We start from the raw sequence: 22,789 nt of genomic DNA, 5'->3' as shown, positions 1-22,789 counted from the left end.
GCTCCATGCCCTTTCCCCTTTCCTTGCCCCATGCATCCTTGTACAGCAAGCTGGTAATCTAGTAAGTACAATGTTCTTCTAGAGAGTTCTATAAGCCCTTCTAGCAAATTAATCAAACCCAAGGAGGGTGTCATGGGAACCTCTGATCTACAGCCAGCCAGTCAGAAGCACAGGTGACAGACAACCTGGACTTGTGAGTGGTGTCGTGTCTATCTATCTCCAGGTAGATGGCGTCAGAACAGAGTCAAATTTGTGGGACACCTGCTCGTTTGTGGGACACCACAGAGAACTGAGCTAACTGCTAGGTGGTGTCGGGGAAGAACAGACAAATTGGAATTGGGTGTCAGAATCGTACATGAAAACCAAGGGCAGGGAGAGAGCAGGTAGAAACTAAGGAGTCCAAAAGTTCCAAGAGTTTTTACGGGTTGCTAGGAGCTTTCTTACAGTACCATATGGTGGACACCCGGCAACTCTTACCAGTGTCAATAAAGAGACTGACAACAAGACCTACAGGATGGTTACGCAAAAATCCAGGGCGAATTCTCTACTGGCTGCCATCATTAGCTGACTACACATACCTGGATGAGGTCCAAGATTCCAAGTTCACTCTCGGATGAATCCACACAAAACACAAAGTACAGTGTAGCATAGTGCCGATAGATCAGTTTGTAGTCGGAGCCACCAATCAAACTGTGGAAAATGGGAAACATTTAAATGGCTGCATCCTAACTAAACACATCTCCAAGAAACCCTGTGCCAAAGAATGAGAACGGGCTCAACAGAAACGGGAGGATGGGCCAAACAATAGGCCATTTCTCCCAGGGGACCAGCAACCAAGTTTGGCAGAGATGCCTAAAGCCACTTGACCTCACCTTTTCTTCTGCCATCTTCCCAGGAACCAAACCTCTAGATGAAGCACAACCAAGCAACAGCTTCCAAACGGAAGTGGGTCTCTTCCTGGGCAACTCAGGCACCCACCCGCCACTTGAGGAAACAGCGATGAAGGCCACCCAATAGTAGACGTGTGGGTAGAAAACTGAAACCCATCGTTTACCTTCCACCTTCCAAGAAGTTACAGATGTTGTCATCTCGCTTGAGAACTAGATGGAAGGTCTCTCGGACAATCTGCTGTTGAATTTCTTCTGGCTGTGGAATAAAATAAATAAAGTGACTCAGTGGGGAGGTCTGAAAAACTACATTCCATGGATGGGGATACACAGGGAGAGAAATGCTTCCAAGCAGGGAATTATCGGAACATTTGGTACCAGTTTTCAGAAAAAATAAAAAATGATGAGTAAAGAAAAAATAAAAGGGAAATCTATGGAAAAATAGATTAAGACTCAGTTACAGGAATTAAGATAGGGTATATTTACCTAGGTATCTAGTGACTAACCATTATTGTCCTGATAGGTAAGGTGATACTTCCTTATACTTAACAACCAAGGAAAGGAGAACTGATAAACTCTCCTAAAAGATCAAAGAATAACTAGAAGAGCAGTCCTGGAATATTTTGTCTTCCCCTAGAAAACATCTATGCCAATGTCAATAGGTCTAACCCTTCAAGGAGGTCAAGATGTAATCATGTAATTTTGTTTTTAAAAACCGAATTTTCCATCTTTTGCACTGACAATACGGTATAATGGGGTGTTACTGAGGAAGACAGAAAAAATTCTATTTACAGATTAGAATTTGGAATTGAGTTATACTTTTTTTTTAACTACTATATACAAGAAAGCTCAACTGTAATAACATCTCTTGATAACTTACACTGATTTCTATTTATACAGAGGAGGTTCACAGTAAGTATGGTTTTAAAAAAGGATGATGGCAGGAAGAAACTAATCATTAAGACAAAAGTAATAAAAAGCTGTAGACCAGTGACCTGGGAATGTTATCAAAATACAGGTTCCAATTTAGTAGGTTTGGGGTAAGTCCTGAGACGGTATCTCATTCCAGGTGATACCAAAGCTGCTGGTTTGGAGATCACACTTTGAGTAGCAAAGCTTAAGAAAATCTTCAGACGGGACTTGCCCTTAGAGTCAGAAACTAGACTGAAGTAACGTTAATGCCTTCTTTCTACAGCACTGAATTTGTTTGAAATCACCAGTTATTTAAAAGAAAGAGAACCAAACAAGAAGATGTCATTGTGAAATTACTTTTCAGAACTTTGACTCAACATGGACATACAGTGGCCCTCTGTTATTTACTAAATGAATGAAGACTAGTCACTCTAAGTCTGAGTACGCCAGGATGCTGTAAAGGATTAACTCTGCGTACTTGGAAACAGAAAACATGCTAAGCATCAGCACTTTTTTAAACTGACCAAAACAGCTTTCAAACCAAACAAAGCCTTTTACCTGACCCTAGGTGGAAATGGCCACAGAGGGAAAGTGGTATGAAACAGTAAAGCTAACTAATTTCTGATTTCAACAAAAAGACGGACTACCACTTGCTTCCAAGCCTCAAGTACTTTAACAGTCCCGCATATCTTTTAGTACTCTGCAGTTTTCAAGGTCAATTTTCACTCATGGGCTAACGTGGTTCTCATAAAACTCCTATGTTCTCTAAAGGTTTACAAAAGGCGAATAAGAACACGCAAAGATGTTCATTAGAGGAATGGAAAATTAAAACCACAGTGAGAACCCACTTTATACCCATTACAGTATTTTTATTCAAAAAGATAATAACCAATGTTGATAGAGAGGTGGACAAATTGGAACTCCTATACATTGCTGATGGGAATGTAAATTGGTGCAGCCACTGTGGAAAAGTTTGCCAATTCCTCCAAAGGTTCACCATAAAGTTACCTTATGACCCAGCAATTCTACTCCTAGATTTATAACCAGGAGAAATGAAAACATGTGCACAGAAACACTTGTACATGAATGTTGATGGCAGCATTCTTCACAAGAGCCACAGGTAGAAACATCAGCTGATGGACAATCGAAAGGCGGTATATCCATACAATGGAATTTAACTTGGCAATGAAGAATGAAGCATTGAATACATGCCACAAGTGGGATTAACCTTAAAAACATACTAAGTGAAAGAGGCCACATATTGAATACCATTTATATCAAATGTCCAGAATAGGCAAATTGGGAGAAGCAGAAAGTAGACTAGTGGTCGCCTAGGGCTAAAGGAGCTGAAGAAGAAATTGGGAATAAGTGCTAATGGGTAGTGGTTTCTTTTTGCGGAAATGGAAATGTTCTAAAATTGACCGTGGGGATGGTTCCACAACTTTGCGAATGTACTAAAATCCACTGAACTGTATGCTTTAAATAGGTGAACGACATGTGGGTGATTTATTTCTCAATAAAAACCTAAAAAAGAAAAAAAAAAAAGAAAAATTCACACACACACAAATGCAAATACAAACTAAATGGTGGTAGTGAATGATCGTATTTTTATCTGGAAATAATTATTAAATGTAATCTAGCTTAAAAATTTTATGAAAAGGTAAAATTATTTTGTTCATTCCTATTTGACACACACACACACACACACACACAAAGGGAAGTAACACAGGGTCAATAGACACAGGGGTTAAAAAAAAAAAAAAGGTGAGCTGAGGCCCGAACAGTTTTCTGACTTTTAACCCTCTTGCGTTTCACCGATAATGTATGTAACGTTTCTGAAACCTCGCCGCGAAGAAATACAACGCTGGGGGTCAGGAGACAAAGAATGATGTTTGTTTTCCCAGAGGAGTTTTTGGGGAAACTCAAATTTCCGTGATCGTTTATGGAGCCCTCACGCGGCAGCCTTTATAATTTCTCACCGTTTCCCACTTGGAAGCTGACTTTCTTCAACTCTACAGAAGGAAGGGTATCCAGTCCCTGGGCAGTCCCACCCAGCACTGAAGCAAAATAATCCCAAGAAAGCACGTTTCCAGATCTTTGGGCTAAAGCAAAAACTTTAATAAGCTGCATATTTCTTCCTACTCGTACGACCAACAAGATTAAAGGGGCTTAGATGGGTGAAGTTTTCAATGGGGCACCCCCCCCCCCAACCGTCCTTTAGAGAGCCCCGAGACGCAAGGAGAGATGTCACTAAACGGCAGAGAGATGCAGGGGTCCAGGAAGGGTTGAGCGGGGGTGGGACGTGAGGCCCGACGCCGACCCCGGTCCCGCAAGGAGGGTGACGGGTGCGAGGGTCACGCCCGGTGCGGGAGCCCGAGGTGGGGAGACGGCAGGTGGGGCCGGAGGGAGGGAGGGGGGCGCGGACGCTCTGCAGGGACGTGACGAGCTGGGCCGCACTCACGAAACGCTGGTAGAAGCGGACCAGCCGCGGCTTCCCGTGGTTGTTGAAAACCAGAATCGCTTGAATCATCTTTGCCGGCCACGTTCCTTTCAGCGCCGGCGGCCCCCACAAAGCACCTACTTCCGCCACAACACGGCCACTTCCGCTTGGTGCGCTGCTGAGCGCGGCCGGCGGAAACGTGCCCCGGCGCCCAAGGGGCCCGGCCGCGAAGAGTCCGGCTTCCCGGCACCCCCAGGAGAAAGCGCCAGGGTGGGCTAGCGGGGAGGGGGCGGGGGTCGGGCCGCTGCGGACCCCGAGGCTGGGCAGCGTCGTCACCTCGGCTGGCACCGGTTTGCCAGTCAGGGGCTGGCCAGGGCGCGAACCCGGATCTCTTGCCGTTCGGCCGGCCGGACCGCTTGCTGCAGAATCTCGGGCGGAGCACGTCGGGAAAGCAGATCCCGAAGCCGAAGTCCCTGACAGCAGCCGCGCTCCCGGGCGACTGGGCGGCGGGGGGCTCCCTGTTTCCCCGTCTCCCCTTCTCCCCGTCCACGCAAAACGTGCAGTCCTGCCTCTCCCCTTAACACTTGCAGAACGGTTCGCAGCGTGGAGATACCAGCCTATTTAGCCGTTGTCCGCTTAGGGAACGTGAAGTTCATTTTTGATTTTCAGTACTATATACGTAACAACGCTGCAGGCAATATTAATGCCTGCTGGTGCAAAAGGGCCGTTTCTCCACGGTAGGTAGCGAGGGGTGGAATTAAGGAATCTTCAGCGCAAATCCATGTGACGATCCCAAATTTGTAGATTTCCTTTCTTTTAATGACTTGGGGTGAGGTGGAGCACGTCCCTTGTTGCAGCTATAGAGCTGCGAATCGGAATCACCTGTCCAGAGGACTGTTCCGCAGTGGGGAGCAAAAACCTTTACGATGTGTAGAACATGAGGCCCAGCATTTACAGTTTTGGAATTTATAATAAAAGGATTGTGGGATGTGTGAAAAGCCTCAAGAATGTACATCTCAGCTATGTTAACTGCAGGGAAAAACGGGACACACGCTAATCATTCCGAAACGAGATGATCCTTAAATGCATTGTTCTATCTGCACATGAGGAATATTAAATGGCCATTAAAAACAATGTGAGGGGCGCCTGGGTGGCCGAGTCATTTAAACCTCTGACTCTTGGTTTCTGCTTGGGTCATGATCTCAGTTTGTGGGTTCCAGCCCCGTGTCCGGCTCCGCACTGAGTGTGGAGCCTGCTTGGGATTCTCTCTCTCCCTCTCGCTGCCCCACCCCTGCTCATGCTGTCTCTGTCTCTCTCAAAATAAATAAACTTTAAAAATAATAATGTTGTGAAAGGTTTATGGGATAGATAGATGTTCATGACATATCTAAGTGAAAAGATCACACAAAGTATGTACATGGATACCCCACTTTGTAAAAGACTGTAAGTAGATACACTAAAATAGAAATAATAATTGTGTCTCATGGAATGGCAGCATCACAAAGGGTTCTGCACGGGCCACAGTAACAACACTGCCCTGCTTAGAACCCTAGCTCTGTTGACCACCTGGGCCCTTCCGGCAAGTGTCTTCATCCGTAGAACAGGCGTGGTATCAGTTTCGTTTACTGTAATACTAGACTTTTTTCTACTTGAAAAAAAAAATTATTCTCCTTAGACGGTTATAAACACAAAATTAGTTACTGTTTGTCACCACGTGGAGCATGGCATGTAACTGAGTTACTACACAAGCGATTTCAAAAATGGTGGTGAAATTGTATGTTTTTCATTTTTTGAATTTTCTAAAATACAAGTCTTACTCTTGTAGCCAGATTTTTTTAACTTAAACCCAAAGGCAGTCAATGCGCACTGAAACTTCACAAAATGTTTCAAATGTTGAGGCAGAATATCAAAATTCTAAGACAAGAGTAATGAGGGGTACCTAGCTCTACAAAACCTTAAAACCTCCTATGATAGTTCAAATTGTCACTACAGGGAGACTTATTGAAATGTAGTGACTTAGGTATAAAATAACTTTAGGGGCGCCTGGGTGGCTCAGTCAGTTAAGTGTTGAGCTTCCGACTTTGGCTCAGGTCATGATCTCATGGTTCATGGGTTCGAGCCCCATCAGGCTCTGTGCTGACAGCTCAGAACCTGGAGCCTGCTTCAGATTCTGTGTCTCCCTCTCTCTCTGCCCCTCCCCTGCTTGTGCTCTCTTTCTCTCTCAAGATAAATAAACATTAAAAAAAATGTTTTAAATAACTTTAGTATATGATATAGGAGACATCCTAACTTCAGAGGGGGAAGGAATCCAATAACTATGTTGAGATTACTGGTTAGCCATTTGAAAATCATTATCTTGCTTATCTTACTTCCTACCCTTTCACAATTAAAGGCAGAGTGGATTAAGGAGTTAAATGTAAAACCATATAATAACCAAAATGGAAGAAACAGAAACTGACAATATCTAACATCTGAAAGGAGAATATAAGCTTAGAAGCGGTACGAATCACAAAAAGTCAACAGATAGCTCTATACAAAGATTTTTATGTTTGTAAAAAATCCACTTTTTTAAAAACAAAAGAGGTTGTTAAAATACGGTAAATGGTTATATTTAAAATATAAATAACCGAAAGCCCCCCCCCCCCAAGTATATAAACAGGCAAAGAAATTGAGGAAGCAAAGAGGAAATATATCTAGGAAATGAACATGAAAAAAAAGTTTAAGTTCACTATTAACGGGGGAAAAAGCTAATCAAAATTTAAGATTTAAATTTAAGTTTGGGGCTCAGTCGGTTAAGCTGCTGACTTTGGCTCAGGTCATGATCTCACGGTCTGTGAGTTAGAGCCCCGCATCAGGCTCTGTGCTGACAGATCGGAGCCTGGAGCCTGCTTTGGATTCTGGGTCTCCCTCTCTCTCTCTGCCCCTCCCCAGCCCGCACTCTCTCTCTCTCAAAAATAAATAAACGTTAAAAAAAATTTTTTAAGAAAAAAATCTGTTTTATTTTTACCTGATCAAATATCATTTTTTAAAATGTTATCACACTCAATTCTGGCAGGGAAAGCATGAAAATGGGTCTCTCCTACATTGTTGGTGAAATTATAATTTAGAACAACCCTTTGGGAAAGAAAATTTGATGATCTAAAAAGACCTTCACAAAAAAAAAAAAAACTCCTAAATTCCCAGTAATCTGACTTGCGGGAATCTGTCCCTAAAGAAATAACCCCAAGATACAAAAATATGGCATGGTGGGGGTGGGGAAGAGAGGGCAGGAGGTGGGGTGGGGTGGGGTGGGGGAAGCTGTATGGGTGAGACTGAGGGAACTATATAATCTAAAACAGTTGTATATAATTATATAACAGTATATAACCTAAAACATTAATTATTTTAGCTCCAAATAGGAATCAATTACCCCCAAATTGGGCAATGACAGAGCTATGAGAAGGCAGTCAATCTTAAAAAACAATGGTTATGAAGACTGTGTGGCAACATGGAAAGCGATCCGACAACACTAATGGAAAAAGGATTATGGAATTTTATGTGTAGGTATGGTATGACAGCAACCATGTCCAGAACTTGCATATCCCATGGGCAGGCCACTCCCCCACCTCCGCTCTGCCGGTGTTCTTCTGTTGCTGGGAAGTCCCTTTCCTCCTCCACCTGAATTTCTGTCCCGTCCGCTCCCGCCGTTATACACCAAACCACTCTAGCCCCGTCGCTGTGAAACTGTAGCAGCCCCAGTTGGATTCGTTACTCTCAGGTTCTCTGCAGTCAAGTGATCTTGGATATAAACAAATCCAATCTTATCACTCTCCCCAGAATCCCTGGCTTCCAGGAAATTAAGGATACAGTCCCGAAGTACTTAATGTGATAAAGATGCCAACGCTGACCTCCAGCCTCGTCTCAAACGACTTCTACTCATTCTCTGAGCTCCAGCCACAAGGACCCTTCCCTTCCTCCCTTCCTTCCTCTCCACCCCTCCCCCGGCCCCCCCAAGACACCAAAGCCATTTGTTGTCCGGGTCTTCCCCTATTGACACACTGGCCCTCCTTTTTTGGAATGGTGACCTGCCTATATGACCTTGCCATACCCCTTGGCCACGGTGCTTTGGGCAGCAGGATCCCTTCACAGGGTGCCTCTAGTCAATATCCCCAGTCCTCTTGCTGCTTAACCACTTCCCTGGCCATCCCCATGGTGGAGATCCCAGCCAGCCCCATTCAGACACAGGATACCAGGGAGGCACCTTCTATAATGGTCGAGGTCAAAGGTCACAGGGATCTGAACTAAGAAAAGGGCAACAAGAACAGAAGAGATCTATGAGCAGTCCAGTGACCCATGACTTCAGGTGGCCCCAATGGAGCGCTAATCCCAAACCTCACAGCCATATCATCGAGCCCTGGCTCAAATATGCAAGAAGGTAAATGAAAACTGGAATCAAGATAATAACTGCTGGAGGCATATTACTTCCTGCTCAACTGCTAATCAGTAGGACTGACTTCAGCCTGGGCAGGTCAGCAGTCAAGGATTTAGACAAGTTCCCTCAAGTCTAGGAATATAACCCTACTTCACAGGGCCAGGACTCCTCGGGCCCCTGACTTCAAGGTCCTTCTATAGGCCAAGGAAGCAAAGGACAGGGGAAGGAACATAAGCTTTGCTTTGGACATCTCTGGATTTGAATTCTGGCTGTTTCACTTATTAGCTGTGACTCTGGGCCAGTTGCTTCAACCTCTCTGAAGCCCCCTCTCTTCCCTGTTACATACATGTGGAAGCAGAATAAGCCAGTAAAGAATACAGAGTTTGAAATCTGAGTGCCTGGGTTTAAAGTCCTCTCTCCTCTATATACTACGAATGGAGCCTGTAAGCTTCAAAATCATACAAAAAAAAAAAAAAACCCAAAAAAAACAAAACGGGAATAATAATCACATGCACCTTAAACAATAATCACAGGTACCTCATGGGATTGCTGTGAAAAGTAAGTAAGATTTTGCCAGCGCCGAGCAAATACAAGTTTCCCCCACTATGCAAAAAGTACAGCAATCCTATGAAACTTTTTATAAACTGAAATGGTAGAAAGTGAAGAAACAATGGGAAATTTTTTGAGCATTCACTTAGGCTTTCCTGAAACCTTAGGGCGCATCTCGCTAACGCATGCACATCATCGACTGAGGTGAAGCAGGTGCTCATAGACAGTTCAAAGCTATGGGGGCTGGATGCCGAGTGTCATTCCCAGGGAAGGAGACTCATGGGGCCACTCTCGCTGCTTGGGGTGTGCCCAGCCTCTGTAACGGCTGGCTGCAAAACAAATGCTGAACACAACTTTCAGTTTTTGCCTTTTTTCACAAAAATGAAAACCCTCTTCAGATTGCTTTCGGTTAGCAAAAACAGGTACTAAGGTAGGTCTGTCATAAGAGGCAAGGGTCATAACACGAACTTTCTTAAAGCGGGGGACATCTGTACTAGCATCAGGAAGCGGGCTGTAATTATTATCACGGAAAGCATCTAGTGCTGTGTTTGATACATCAGGGGGCTCGTCGCCGCCCCCTCTTGTCCCCGAGGCAAGCAGGACCCACATGCCACCACGTCTGTGCCCATTCTTGGGACGTGTAGAAGTCAATTCCACATCTCGTCACAGATCTGGGTGTGGGCTCATTACCCAGCAAGGAAATGTTCATGATCAGAAAGACACGGCTTCCTTCTTACAGGATCACTGCTCAGTTGGAAGACTGTTCACACCTGACGTAACCCAGTCAGCGGAAAGGAATCCTTTTCTGAAAATTTACTCATTCATAAAAAGTTCTCAAAGTACAAAAAATGAAGACAAAGATGTTATCAAAATGTGGCCTGGTAGAGTGAGTCTGAAAGGTCGGGATCAGCCAGCCATACCTGTGAATACGCTAGGCCTCCGAGAGCAGCCCCAGGAAAGCAGCCAGGGAGGTCAGGAGACAGGAGCCCCCCGTGTGGCAGAGGACCAGAGGGGGGATAAAGAATTGGCAGCTGTAGGGGAAGAAAAGGGCACATGGGGGAAAGGGAGGTGTGAACGGGAGAGCAGAGGCTACACCACTGGGCACTGGGGAAAAGCGACAGGTGTGCAGGGAAGGCAAGAAATACAACAAGGACAGAGGAAGGAACACCTGAGCCATTCTGCATGCAGATGAGGGACATTCCCCAAGTCTACGCCAAGACCAAGTTCTATTCCTCTGACTGCCCCGGGGGGACCCATCCACTGCCTGCCTCTAGAAACAAGGCTGCCACTCAGGGCAAGGGCCACCGTGAAAATACCTAGAGACGGGCCCTGCATGAGCCACAGCATGGGGCCCCCACTGCTCATGTCATGGTCTGGGATTTGGTTTTTGCAACGCTTATTCAAAGGGTATTCCATGGTGGCTGTAGGGAAGAACCAGGTAAGCCGAGCTCCAGAGTAGATGTTGATGGAAGAAATTCTCAGCAGCGCTGGTGGGACCCAGAGGCGACCTCAGTCATCCTACGAGTTAAGTAAAGAGGTGTGAAGAGAGCACATTTCATGCAAGTCTTCTACAAGGCATCAGACAAACAAGGGTTCAACCGAGTGGTACCAATGGGGCCCTCGGCCATCCTCCTTGGCTTTCCCTCATTAGAGCTGGCCCAAGGAGCTGGCCTGGCAGCCCTGATTATTTTTCATTCCGAGACTCCCTTTGGTAAGACAAAGGGGAATCCAGACCCTCTACTCTTCCTGCCCTGCTTTCTCTGGCGAATGTCATCATTCGCCATGGGTGAATAACCCATTTTTCAGTGACTTTGTTGTAAATGTTCAATTTGGGGCCTTTTGACATCAAACCTTCAGGTGAAATATGCTTCAGGAAAACACATCAACTGCAGATAGGCTAAGGATGGACTGGGGGGGGTTGATCCTTGGCAGGAAAAAAAAAAAAAGGAAAATCTAGTAAGGACCAAGCCAGCCATTTTCCAGCCACTTTGGGCAGAGAGCCCAGAACGAAGGAGAAAAAAAAAAAAAAAAAAAAAAAAAGCTCATCCAGCTCAGCTGCCACAACATGGCTAATGTGTTCACTTGAAGTGATAATGTTTGGAGATGTAATGGCATCAGGTTTCCCTGGTTTCCCTGTGAATTCCATTCTTTCCAGCCCTTGCTTTTATCCAACTTTGGAACTTTCCTGTAGATTGGCACAGTTCAGACCTACCGAAAAGAAAGGTCTCTCAGGTTGTCACCCTTCTTGCCTCGAAAGGAGTTTTCCCGAGGCTAACACATTCTCAGAAATTCCATGAACACCAAAGCTGGGGGGAGCAAAATTTATGCTGCCGTGTCCTTGTCCTACACCCAACCACAACCTGCGTGTACGAAGCTCCCGCCAAGAGATAAACCGTACCAATGCCAGACCCGTAGACATCTCTCTTGACCTACCCACTCCTCGTCCTCCGCCCCGTCCCCCTGCTCTCGGATCTCCGCCGTGGCCCCCTCCGAAGACTTTTGGGCCATGATGTTGTCCGTCCAGGATGCTCCTGTCTTTCCATCACCAGCGAAATTACACTTGGTCACTGTTCCAGCCTCAAGTTTGGCTAATGACTCTGAAAGAAGGGAAGAAGTTGAACGGCTTGTCTTTCTCTAGTGGTAAAATAGTGGGGGGCTGGCCTGCTCTGCTGGGTACCCTAGGCCCGGGTTAAACCACTGCTCTCTTCAGTGCCCTCAGGGAGGCCCTGAGTGTGACCCCCAAGGCACTAAATAGGAGAGGTCACCCTAGGGAACCACGGGATTGGGCGGCACCCCAGGATCCAGAGTGTCTAGGCTGCTGGCCCCAGGGCACTTGTCCGGAGACTTAGGAAGAAGTCTCGGGAATAAGCAGACCTGGCCCACTCACGTGGGTTCTCAGCAGGTGGGGTGGAGGAGCCCTAAACAGGAGGCCGGGAACCGCTATGGGCCACGGGGACACGAGACCACGTGAGGGCTGCACTGCTCACCCAGGAAGGGGCCGTCGCCTCGGGTTTTCAGCCGTACCCCGATCCCCAGCTCGAGCTCCATCGCCCCCATCTCTGACTCGGGCATCCAGAACGCCACCGTCTGGTCGGGGGTGAGGCTCTCCGTCAGCGCAAGCAGTTCTGGCTTTTGCACCAGGCTCTTCAGCGCCTCGGGCGTGAGTCTGTCCGTGTCCCCCGCAGCTTCCACCTCTGCAGGCACACAGCACAGGAGTGTCACAGCAAGCACTCAGGGAGGGTCTTTTGGGAGCCAGGGGAGACCTGAGTGTCTGACGTGCCCACAACCACCTGAAGGCAGGGCTGCGCGTGCCCGCGGTGGCAGGAGTCATCGAGGCTGTCCTGGCAGGTGACTTCCGGCCCCGGGCTCTGGAGCCAGGCTGCCTGCTGCACATCTGCTCACAAGCCACGTGAGCCCGTGCAAAGGTGACTTAACCTCTCTGTGCCTGACAACGAGGGATAAAAAGGGTACCTAATGACAGGGCGGACATGAGGTGTAAACAAAATGACACCCGTGAAGCACTTAGCACAGAGTCTGGCACGTGGTAAACCCCCAATGAGCGTAAATGTTTTCATTATCCCTTTTTTTTAACGCGGGAGAAAATGCCGGCTTAGAGAGGTGAGGTGATCTGCTCAAGGTCACACAGCTGGTCAGCGGAGGAGGCAGGATTCAAACCCTCTACAAAATTCTGCCTCCGCACGGATTCCCCCCTGCCTAGACAGGGTTCTTCTCCCCAGGCTCTCAGGGTCTCCTGGCTGGGCTGGGGTCTGTGGAAGGAACAGCGAACTACGGGGTCCACATACTCTCCCCTGGCCGGCTCACCCCAGCCCCGGCAGAGCTCGGAGGCTCAGGGGGGGGATCCCAACAGCCTCACCTACCTGCCCTGAATGTCCCAAATCTGCAGATCCCGGGTCGGGTCCGGCGGGGGGTGTGGGGTGGGATGAGGTGATGGTCTGAGACTGAGAAGTGAGGCCTCACGGGGCTGGGAGGACTCACAGGCCCCAAGAGCCCAGGAAGGTGTGCACAGCCACCCCAGCTCAGCAACCCGGGGCGGGCCGGCAGGCTGGCCTCTCCATGCCGAGAGCCAGGGGCAGCGAGAGTAGCCCAACAGCCGTGGAGGCCGGACCCTGTTCCATTCAGGGTGTAAAACCTTGCCGGGTTCCCCAGACGCCGCACTCCCACCAAGGGCTTTCGAACTGCTCCTGGTTCCTCAGCCCTCACCCCGCCCAACGTCCCTCAGACAGACCACCTCTCACCTCCACTCCCCAAGGTCACGGAAGCCCGAGGTGGGGTTACTCACCCTGCCACCGCCCTGTCAACTTACCGATAAGCACAAGAAACCTCTCCTCCTCTTCCATTTCCCTCTCAAAGGACCAAGTGTCCCTCTCCTGCCTCGAGCCAGCGTTCCTCCATCTGGGCTCCAGATCCCACCCCTCTCCGTCCTCGGGCACCTGGGTCTCCTGCTCCACACTGGATCTTACCTTAATGCCTTCCTGAATTCTGGTTTTGACACCCACTACTCCAGACCCCCCTCTCCCCGAGTCACTGGGAGCACTTCACTGTGAGCCCACTGGATGTCCCACAGTGCTGGCCTTGCTGGGCCTCAGGCAGCACCTGACCCCATTGCTACCCCCCCTCAGAGAGACACATGCTCCCTACTTCCCTCAGACCTCCGCAGGGGTCCCTCCTCTGGTTCCTAGTGGGCTCTTTCCCGGCCTCCCGGGTGACTCCATATCCACTCTCACAGCTTCCGTGCTCGCAATGTGTGATGGGCCCTAAACGTGTGCCACCAGCCCCGCCTGCTTCCTGGGTTCCAGAATTGTGCCTCCAAGGCCCCAGCGGGCATCATCCTCTACCTAGAGGTGCAACCACGTGTCCCAGATGGAACTCTTCTCCTCACACCTGCCTGAGCCCAAACCCCAGGGTCGTCCCTGACCCCTCTCTCACTCTCCCCATCTCCAAACACTGAGGCCGCTGTGCCTCCTCTGTCCCGAGTCTCTCCAGTCTCTGCATCCTCACTGACAGGCCCTTAATCTGGCCACCACAGCCTGTTAACAGGCCTGCTGGTCGCCCCCTGGGATTTTTGTTAAGTATACTTATTTTTTTTTTTTTTTTTAGGAATCTCTACACCCAACATGGGGCTTGAACTCACGATCCCGAGATCAAGAGTCACATGCTCTTCTGACTGAGCTAGCCAGGCACCCCTCCCCCTGGGAGGGGATTTGTTTATTTTTTTAAGTTTATTTATTTATTTTGAGAGACAGAAAGAGCATACACGAGCAGGGAAGGGGCAGAGAGAGAGGGAGAGAGAGAGACAATCCCAAGCAAGCTCTGCACTGTCAGTCAGTGCAGAGCCCAATGTGGGGCTCAAACTCACAAACTGTGACATCATGGCCTAAGCTGAAGTCGGATGCTTAACCCACTGAGCCACCCAGGTGCTCCCTGCTCCACCCCGGGATTTTTTAAAACCGTTCTAATCACATCCCTGCTCTACTTGAAACCACTCACAACAGGACTCCCTTGCATTCTCGATCAGGTGTCCTTCTGGGGCCCTTCTCCACCTGGCTCCTGCCTCCCTAAAGGCTTCTCCTCACCTGCATCAGGAGCCCCCAGTTCCCAGCATGCTTTGGCCTGCAACCCCCTCCTGCAACACCTTTCCAAACCCCAGCACCCTGCTGATTCCTGCTTTCCTTTCAGTTTTTCGCACTGGTGTTCCCCACTCCAGGCCCGCCCCCGACCGTGCCTGCCTGGGCCCAGAGCCCCTCCTCTGTCCTGTCCATCTCCTCTAAGGGACTGAGGACATCTCGAATGCAGGTCCAAATCTTGTTTGTCCCCGTGGTCCCTGGACCCTGGCATGTGGCTCAGGGCCTGGCAGAGGGTAGATGCTCATGAAATATTCAGAGAATGAACGGACAACTGAAACTATGAATGAATAAACTGATAGAGAGACGGAAGGATTCTCACTCAACCTCCAAACCTTCTTCCACAGACAGCAAAACGGTCCCTGTAGAGCCACAGATGGAAAGAGGAAGGAGGTCCAAGGGCCTAAGAATCATATGGAATTTGGGCAGGAAGATGAAGGCTGCCAGGGGCCTGGCCTGGGCTCTGCACAAAGGCAGTGAGAGCCCAGAGCCAGGTTCTCCGACGCCTCTGCCAGACTGCAGGAGTCAGGCCAGCCAGGCCCCTGGGATTGAGGTGGGGCACTGGGGATCCTCTGAGTGAATGAGGGGCAGGAGTCCAGCCAGCAGGCCCCCAAGCCAGACATGGACTCCAAGGCTGAGTGCACACTCATTAGGGACCAAGAGACACAGCAAGGCCACAGGCTGGGAGGGCCCTGAGGGAGGAAGGACGGAAGATACCTACTGTAGGACGACATGAGGAAGCCCGTGTTCACCTTCTTGGTGGCACTGAAGTTGGGCTCGATTTCGTTTCCCTTGGGGTCGAACTTCCGGCGATGGATGCGACTGGGCCGGATGTAGAGCACGTAGTAGCGCTCCTGGGGCCGGAGACAGGGAGGGCGCTGTTTCACTCCCCCCACCCTCCAACACACACACTCCCCACAGGGCTCCACTGCGAGCCCCCCAACCTCCCCCTCCACCCCGAATCCCATCTCAGCTCCCAAAGATATTCCAGTTGGGCAGATGCCCCGCCCCCCCCCCCCCATATTCGCTCATTTATCCAATCACATGCTCAGTACGCACCTGCCTCACATAACGAAGCATGTGTGCTCCTTGCGGCCACGAGACAGCAGGCCCCCCGCCTGACCCCAAAGTCCCCACAGGGCCAGAGACAGACAGCACATACAGAAAACCATAACCCAAGCACCGAGGACCCCAAATACCATGATGCAGGAGTGGAGGAGGGCAAGGGTCATAGAAAGGGCACTGAAAGTTCCCAGGGAGGGCGGCCAGTATGCCACTTCCGACACGTGTTGGACCTGGGGCTAATCCCTCCTAGCCTCAGTTTCCCCTGTTGCGTGGGGACAACGTGCTGTCTACTTTCAGAAACGCGGCAAGGGTTCGATGAGATTCTAGAGACGCAAGCAGCGCAAAACGTAAAGGGTGCTGCAAATGCTGTTTGCCAGCTACTCTGGCCTAAGCGGGTGGGTCACATGCTCCTGGACACTGGAGACGAGGAATCCACCTCTTGGCAAGGTCTCCAAGCATGGAGAAACCTGCAGCTTCCGGGGAAAAGGGAATAGGGAGAATATTAAAAGCCTGGGACAGGTACGAAATAAAAGTCAAGGTCTGGTGCGCATGTCTGAGCAACAGAGGATAGTCAGAGGCCTCGTGGGAGCCCAGGCTGGGAAAGCAAGTAGCACCAGTTTGAAATGGGCCTTGAGTTGGTATTTGGAGTTTGGACTTTACCTGATAGACAAGAAGGAATCCCAAAAGGTGTGTGTGTGTGTGTGTGTGTGTGTGTGTGTGTGTGTGTGTTAAATATTCTTCAACATTTATTTATTTTTTGAGAGGGGGGGAGGGGCAGAGAGAGAGAGGGAAACACAGAATCCGAAGCAGGCTCCAGGCTCCGAGCTGTCAGCACAGAGCCCGACATGGGGCTCGAACTCACAAACTGTGAGATCATGACCTGAGCCGAAGTCAGACGCTTAACCGACTGAGCCACCCAGGCACCCCACGAGGGAATCCCGAAAGGTGTTTGAACAGCAGTGAGGCCCTCCAATATGTCTTTCAGGAAACAAGTGACCGGGAGGGCAAGAATGAGCGTCGGGGGCAGCTGGAAGGTTTGATGAGGACAGGCTAATTTTCTGAGGCCCCATCCGCCTAAGGCCAGTTGGAGGAGGAAGGGGAGGGGTGGGAAGGGATGGCCAAGGTAGAAAGACCAACAGGACCAGGCACTGCTTCCCGGGGGGAGGCTGGAGGAAGAGACAGTAGAGGTTTGCAGGGGTCTAGTGCATTATCATTAGAAGGGAGAACTCAGAGAAGGCAAGTGTGGGCAGGGCTGACAGAACACTCTGCCCCAAGGGCAGCAGAGGGAGGCCGGTCGCACATCAGCCTGGAGCTACTGCTGGCCCTGCCGGGCAGGCTGGCTGGGGGCTCCGGACTGCTGTGTCCACCCTGCTGGCTGGCACCCTAAGGAGGGGGGTGGATGCAGCAAAACACCTCTTGGGCGAAACCGCTGCCGAGCTGGGAGCGGAGGCTTTTCCCGGGGCTGCAGGGCAGCAGCGGGCTCTGAGCCCCTGGGACGAGCTCCGCTTTAGAGAACAAGGAGATAAGGTGGTCAGCACACCGAGTGGGGCTGTTAGAAAGGGGGTGGAAATTCAAAACTAGGGCTCAGGAAAGACACGGGCAAGTATCGGAGGGTGAGCAGTGGGTGCGTCTGTGGACACCTGAGATGGCGTGGTGATGGAGGGCACGACCCCAAGGGTGTGAGGGGGCAAGCGGACAAGGGCACGGACATGGGAACTGAAGCCCCAGGCGGGGTCAGCAATGCAGACTTAATGTGGAGGCTGGACAAAGGCCCAGAACACAGCTACCCTCCTCCCACCCCAACGTCCCTGCCTGTATGCACGAGGAGGCCCAGGTCCACAGCAGTGACCTGCTTTCTAAAAACCCCACATTCCAAAGTGCCCAGCCACACACAGTGCTGCTCAAAGACGAGCGAGCCCAGGCCAAGAGAGCCACCACTTTGCAAATGGAGAACTTTAGGTCTCCTTCCAACAACAAACTCCACCAGTACATTTTCAATGATTCAGGGGCGCCTGGGTGGCTCAGTTAAGTGTCCGACGTCAGTTCAGGTCATGAACTCACGGTTCATGAGTTCGAGCCCCGCATCGGGCTCTGTGCTGACAGCTCAGAGCCTAGAGCCTGCTTTGGATTCTGTTCCTTCCTCTCTCTCTCTGCCCCTCCCCCACCTCTCTCTCGCAAAAATAAACATTAAAAAACAATTAAAATGAATCAATTCCAAAAAATTCAAAGGTGACATGACCTCCCAGGAACAAACCTGGTCCCCAAAAGGGGAAGGTCACTGCTGACCCCTCAGGCCCCAGGGCAGTGGGAGCTACCAGACCACTTCCAGAAGCCAGGAATCTGGGCCCTTGGCCCTCCCAGAAAACAGAGCCCCTCATCCTGCCCACCCAGCGAGGCTCCCAGCCCTTTAAACAGAAGCAATGGGACCTCTTTGGAGCACCTTCCAGCCCACACAGCACCCACAGCCTCAGTCCTAAACGGGTTACCTCACCCCTTCCTGCTCTCAACCCTCCCAATCCGAGCCCCAAACACTCACCACTGGGGTCAGTGCTGATCTGTGTCCTCAGCAGGAAGCCAGGCCCCGTCATCTGTCCTCAGCCCAACGCCAAAGTCACCTTTCCACTCAGTGGTCCCTTTCGGCTGCTATCTCCCCACCCACTCCCCACCTGCCCTGTGAGCCCCTCCCGGGAGGAACCGGACCCCAAATCTCAGCACTGATGTAGTTAAGCACCGGGAGATCTGCCGGTGGGTGAGGACCATGAAGGCAGCGCCCTGCTAGTGTCCCCAGGAAAGCGTCCTCACCTTCCTGCCACGGGCATCCAAGATGCTGTGCCGAGACACGTCCAGCAGTTCTCCCTCCAGCAGGACGCCATTTCCCCTGGGGATGGAAAGAAGGGATCAGCTGGTTGTGTCAGTCCTCAGGGAAGAGGCGTAAGTTCAACGGCCCAGGGCAGAGTGTGCACTGGGATAGAAGCAAGGCCCACAAGTGTCTCCTATTCACCTGATTCCCAAACGCTGGGGCACTGCCCAGAGAGTAGAAGGGACCTCCTCAAGGCTGCAAGACCAAGCTGTGGCCCCTCCTGCAAGGGGTTACTGTAACCAGGGCCTCAGTCTTCCTATCTACAAAACGGGAGAATAGCCACCTCACTCTGAGTCTTGTGATGATGATGACAAAAGATCATGTGAGTGAAAGTGCTAAACTATGAAGTGCTTACCAAATAGAAAGGATTTTACTTCTTTAATCAAACTTGAGGGAGGGGTCTAAGCTGCTATAAAGTATCTTCCCTTTTCACCTGTTTTAAAACACTTTCTATTCCTCTTGTCATCCATACGCACTTAGAGGTGGCGAAACCCCACACCAGAAGTTTTATGACTAGCCCAAGATCGTGGGGTCCCTCGCAGAGAGTTCCCCGCTTCCCGCTTCCAGTTTTCACAAAACCTGGGGTTTCCCTTTTAGAGCCACAGAAATGGGAGAGGGCGGGGACACGGGTAGGGATGGGGGAAACTCTGTTACCTGCCCCTACCGACCCCTCACCTCCAGATCCCTTAGTGTTTGTACCTGCTGCTGGCATGGTCCACGTGTTCTCAAAACCTCTGCGTGGGCCACCGCAGGGCCTCCCCTCCACCCCATCCGGATCCCGATCCCACACGCGCCTCCAGGCAGGCACTGCCCTCCCGCGGCCGCGCCACGCCAGCTCCCTCGCGCCGTTGGGATCGCTCCATGCCTTCGTCCCTTCCGGGGCGGGAAGTGCGGCGGGCGGCCTGAGCCAAGGCCCGCGGGCAGGGCGGCGAGGCAAGTGGCTGGGAGTTTTACAGTCGCGACAGGCAGGGGTAGAGACAAAGGTCGGTGCTTTCGAGCTCCGTTTGGGACTCGAATCGAGACCCTCTCCCGACGCTACGGGGCGGGGGCCAGTGGGGAATTTTAAGCCGATCTGTGTTCTAAGGGTGCGCTCTGCTTGCAGGGCGGAGGGGAGCGCTGGGGGGGGGGGGGGCGGGGGCGGGTGGCTTTGGCCAGGTCTGCCTCCCCTCCCACCCGCACCCGGACCGCGGTCCCCTCCCCAATCCCGAAGCCCGGGTTCTAAACCGGGGCGGAGGCGGCCCGAGAGGCAGGGGCAGAGCGCGGCGGGCCTACCCCTGGTGGGCGGCGGGGTCCCAGGCCCCCGGCAGCCGCGCGCTCCGCACCGCCTTGTTCCGGAGGGCGCTGTCGTCGTAGATGCGGCTCATGATGCGCACGGCCCCTGCGTCCGCGGAGGCGGCGCGCGGGGTCGCGGGCTTGGCGCCGGGAGCGCGGAGAGCGCGCGCGGGGCCGCAATTCCCAGTCGCCGAGCCGGGAAGGGCGCGGCCCCGGGCGGGATTTAAAGGGGCCGAGCCCATTCCTGCCGCGGGACGGCGCGCGCGGGGAGGTGGGCTTCCGGCAAGACCCTCGGCTGGGGCCTTAGCGTGGGCAGGGTGAAAGCCACGTCCTCCTCTTTCCCTCCCTCTTTCGCGTTGCTAGAGGGAGACCCCCCCCCCTGCCCCAACACACGCACAAAGGGGGAAACTGAGGCCCAGAGATCCTATAGGATCAGCTCCGGAAGCAGCGGGAATGGGGAAAAGAGAACAGCTCTCAGGGATGGCGGGCTGGTCGTCACAGAAGCTACTCTTGATGCTCCCACAGTGGCTGCGGAAGGGGTTCCAGGGATCTGTGCTTAGTTTTAGGTCAGAGCAAGGGCACATGGAAGTTTGTGCCCCAACTGTGTAAGGTTGGCCAAGTTTCTCAACCTCTCGGAGCTCATGCGTCCTCCTTTATGGGGTCAGGATGAGAGGAGTAGTCAAGATTAATTATCTCACTCTACAACATAGCATTTCCCCTCTCTGCCTTCCCACACAGCTCTTGAACCCCTCCCCAGCTCCCCACTGTCCACTGCCCAAGTATGTAACAGTCTAGAGAGGCGTTTTTCCAGCGCAGGGCTCTGTTCTGACCCTGGGATTGTTGAAAAGTCTTGGTACTCTTGCTTGAGAATGGGCACTTGAACCCATTCATGGAGTTCATCTGTGGCCTCTGAGGGGGAGCATTCAAGAAGGGAGGTACCTGGTTGCCCAAAATGAGCTGTTAGTGGTAAAAGCAGCCCCTCTCCCCACACACACATAAAGACTTGGGTGGGTCCTAGCGTTTTTGTTTTCAAGGACTCCTTCCTCCATTAAAAAAAAATTGGGGGGGGGGGGGCGCCTGGGTGGCTCAGTTCGTTGGGCATCCGTCTTTGGCTCAGGTCATGATCTCACGGTTTGTGAGTTCAAGCCCCGCGTGGGGCTCTGTGCCGACAGCTCAGAGCCTGGAGCCTGCCTTGGATTCTGTTTCCTTCTCTCTCTGCCCTTCCTCAACTTGTGCTCTGTGTCTCTATGTCTATCAAAAAATAAATAAATGTAAAAAAATTTTTTTTAATTAAATAAAATTTAAAAAATTTTAGGGGCCCCTGGGTGGCTCAGTCAATTAAGCGTGGACTTCAGCTCAGGTCATGATTGCATAGCCCCATCAGGCTTTGCGTAGCCCCATCAGCTGTGCTGACAGCTCAGAGCCTGGAGCCTGCTTGGGAGTCTGTGTCCCCCTCTCTCTCCGCCCCTCCCCCGCTTGCACTCTGTCTCTCTCTCTCTCTCTCAAAAGTAATAAAGCATAAAAATAAATAAATAAAAATTTTAATTATATTTTATGGGTGGGTTGACCTAACAATGAATATATTAATATTATATATGAAAACATTTTCTTCAGCCTAAAAATTCTTTTTTGTTTTCTTCTAATTTTAAGGAAATTAAAACATTTCCATGGGCCCCAGGCTTTGTGTCTAATGGATCAGTTAGCCCCACCCCCAGCCTGGCCTACCAGGCTGTTCTGGAAATGTCTGAGAAAGAAGGACAAGACCCTTAGTGGGAAGTCCCTCTGGCAGAACTGTCTTTTGGTTCTCTCTCTTCAAAACTCCCCAGCCTGATATAAGGAACTCCTACAACCCAATAGCAAAAAAAAAAAAAAAAAAAAGCAAAAAACAAAAAACAAATAACCCGATTTAAAAATGGGCAAAGGAACTGAATAGACATTTCTCTAAAGAAGACATACAAATGATCCACAGGTACATGAAAAGCTGCTCAACATCCCTCATCATCGGGGAAATGCAAACCGAAACCACAATGAGATATCACCTCATACCTGTTAGAATGGCGAGTATCAGAAAAAACAAAAGAGAAATGTTAGGGAGGATGTGGAGAAAAGGGAGCATTTGATACACTGTTGGTGGGTGTGTAAACTGGTCTAGCCACTGAGGAAAACGGTGGAAGGTTCTTAAATGAAACCTAGAACTGCGATATGATCCAGCAATCTCACTTCTGAGTACCTATCCAAAGGAACAGAGATCAGGATCTCAAAGGGGTGTCTGCACTCCCGTGTTCCGTACAACATTGTCCACAATAGCCAAGACATGGAAGCAATCTAAATGGTCATCAGTGGGTAAATTGGGGGGAAATGCGGTATATACCTACAACGGAATATTATTCAGCTTTTTAAAAAGGAAGGAAATCCTGCTATTTGCAACAACTGGATGAACCTGGAAGGGAAAGAAACCAGACACGGTAAGACAAATACTGCACGATCTCATTTGTACACGGGAAATCTAAAAGAGTCAAACTCGTAGAAGCAGAGAATAGAGTGGTGGTTGCCAGGGGCTGGGGGGAGGGGGAAATGGGGAGATGGAAGTCAAAGGCTACAAAGTTTCAGGGCTACAAGATGAATAAGACCTAGAGATCTGTACAGCACCGTGCCTCTAATTGATATGGCAGTACATACTTGAAGATTTACTAAGAGGGTGGGGTGCCTGGGTGGCTCCGTCAGTTAAGAGTCTGACTTCGGCTCAGGTCA

At 50.6% G+C, this 22,789-nt stretch overlaps 2 protein-coding genes across 4 annotated transcripts in view; both read right to left on the bottom strand.

Annotated features, from left to right (window-relative positions):
• AP3S2 (adaptor related protein complex 3 subunit sigma 2) overlaps positions 1-4,387 on the bottom strand; it is a 58,024-nt gene extending 53,637 nt beyond the window's left edge. For all 3 annotated transcript variants that reach the window (XM_047862887.1, XM_047862888.1, XM_047862889.1), the window contains exons 1-3: positions 4,261-4,387; positions 1,055-1,146; positions 579-690 (exon numbers count right to left, since the gene is read on the bottom strand). In XM_047862887.1, the coding sequence (XP_047718843.1) occupies positions 579-690; positions 1,055-1,146; positions 4,261-4,329 (273 nt within the window). In that variant the 5' untranslated portion in view covers positions 4,330-4,387. The remainder of the gene's footprint in view (positions 1-578; positions 691-1,054; positions 1,147-4,260) is intronic.
• A 2,988-nt stretch (positions 4,388-7,375) lies between these two features.
• On the bottom strand, positions 7,376-20,244 carry ARPIN (actin related protein 2/3 complex inhibitor). The gene is made up of 6 exons (XM_047862885.1): positions 20,039-20,244; positions 18,709-18,784; positions 15,563-15,695; positions 12,187-12,393; positions 11,633-11,796; positions 7,376-10,717 (listed from the first exon to the last, which is right to left on the bottom strand). The coding sequence occupies exons 1-6, from the start codon at positions 20,128-20,130 to the stop codon at positions 10,709-10,711; spliced, it is 681 nt and encodes a 226-aa protein (XP_047718841.1). The 5' UTR covers positions 20,131-20,244; the 3' UTR covers positions 7,376-10,708.
• Between the last annotated feature and the right edge of the window lie 2,545 nt (positions 20,245-22,789).

The sequence above is a fragment of the Prionailurus viverrinus genome, chromosome B3 (genome assembly GCF_022837055.1).
Source record: "Prionailurus viverrinus isolate Anna chromosome B3, UM_Priviv_1.0, whole genome shotgun sequence".
Lineage (NCBI taxonomy): Eukaryota > Metazoa > Chordata > Mammalia > Carnivora > Felidae > Prionailurus > Prionailurus viverrinus.
This window is presented reverse-complemented; position numbering and strand designations above follow the sequence as displayed.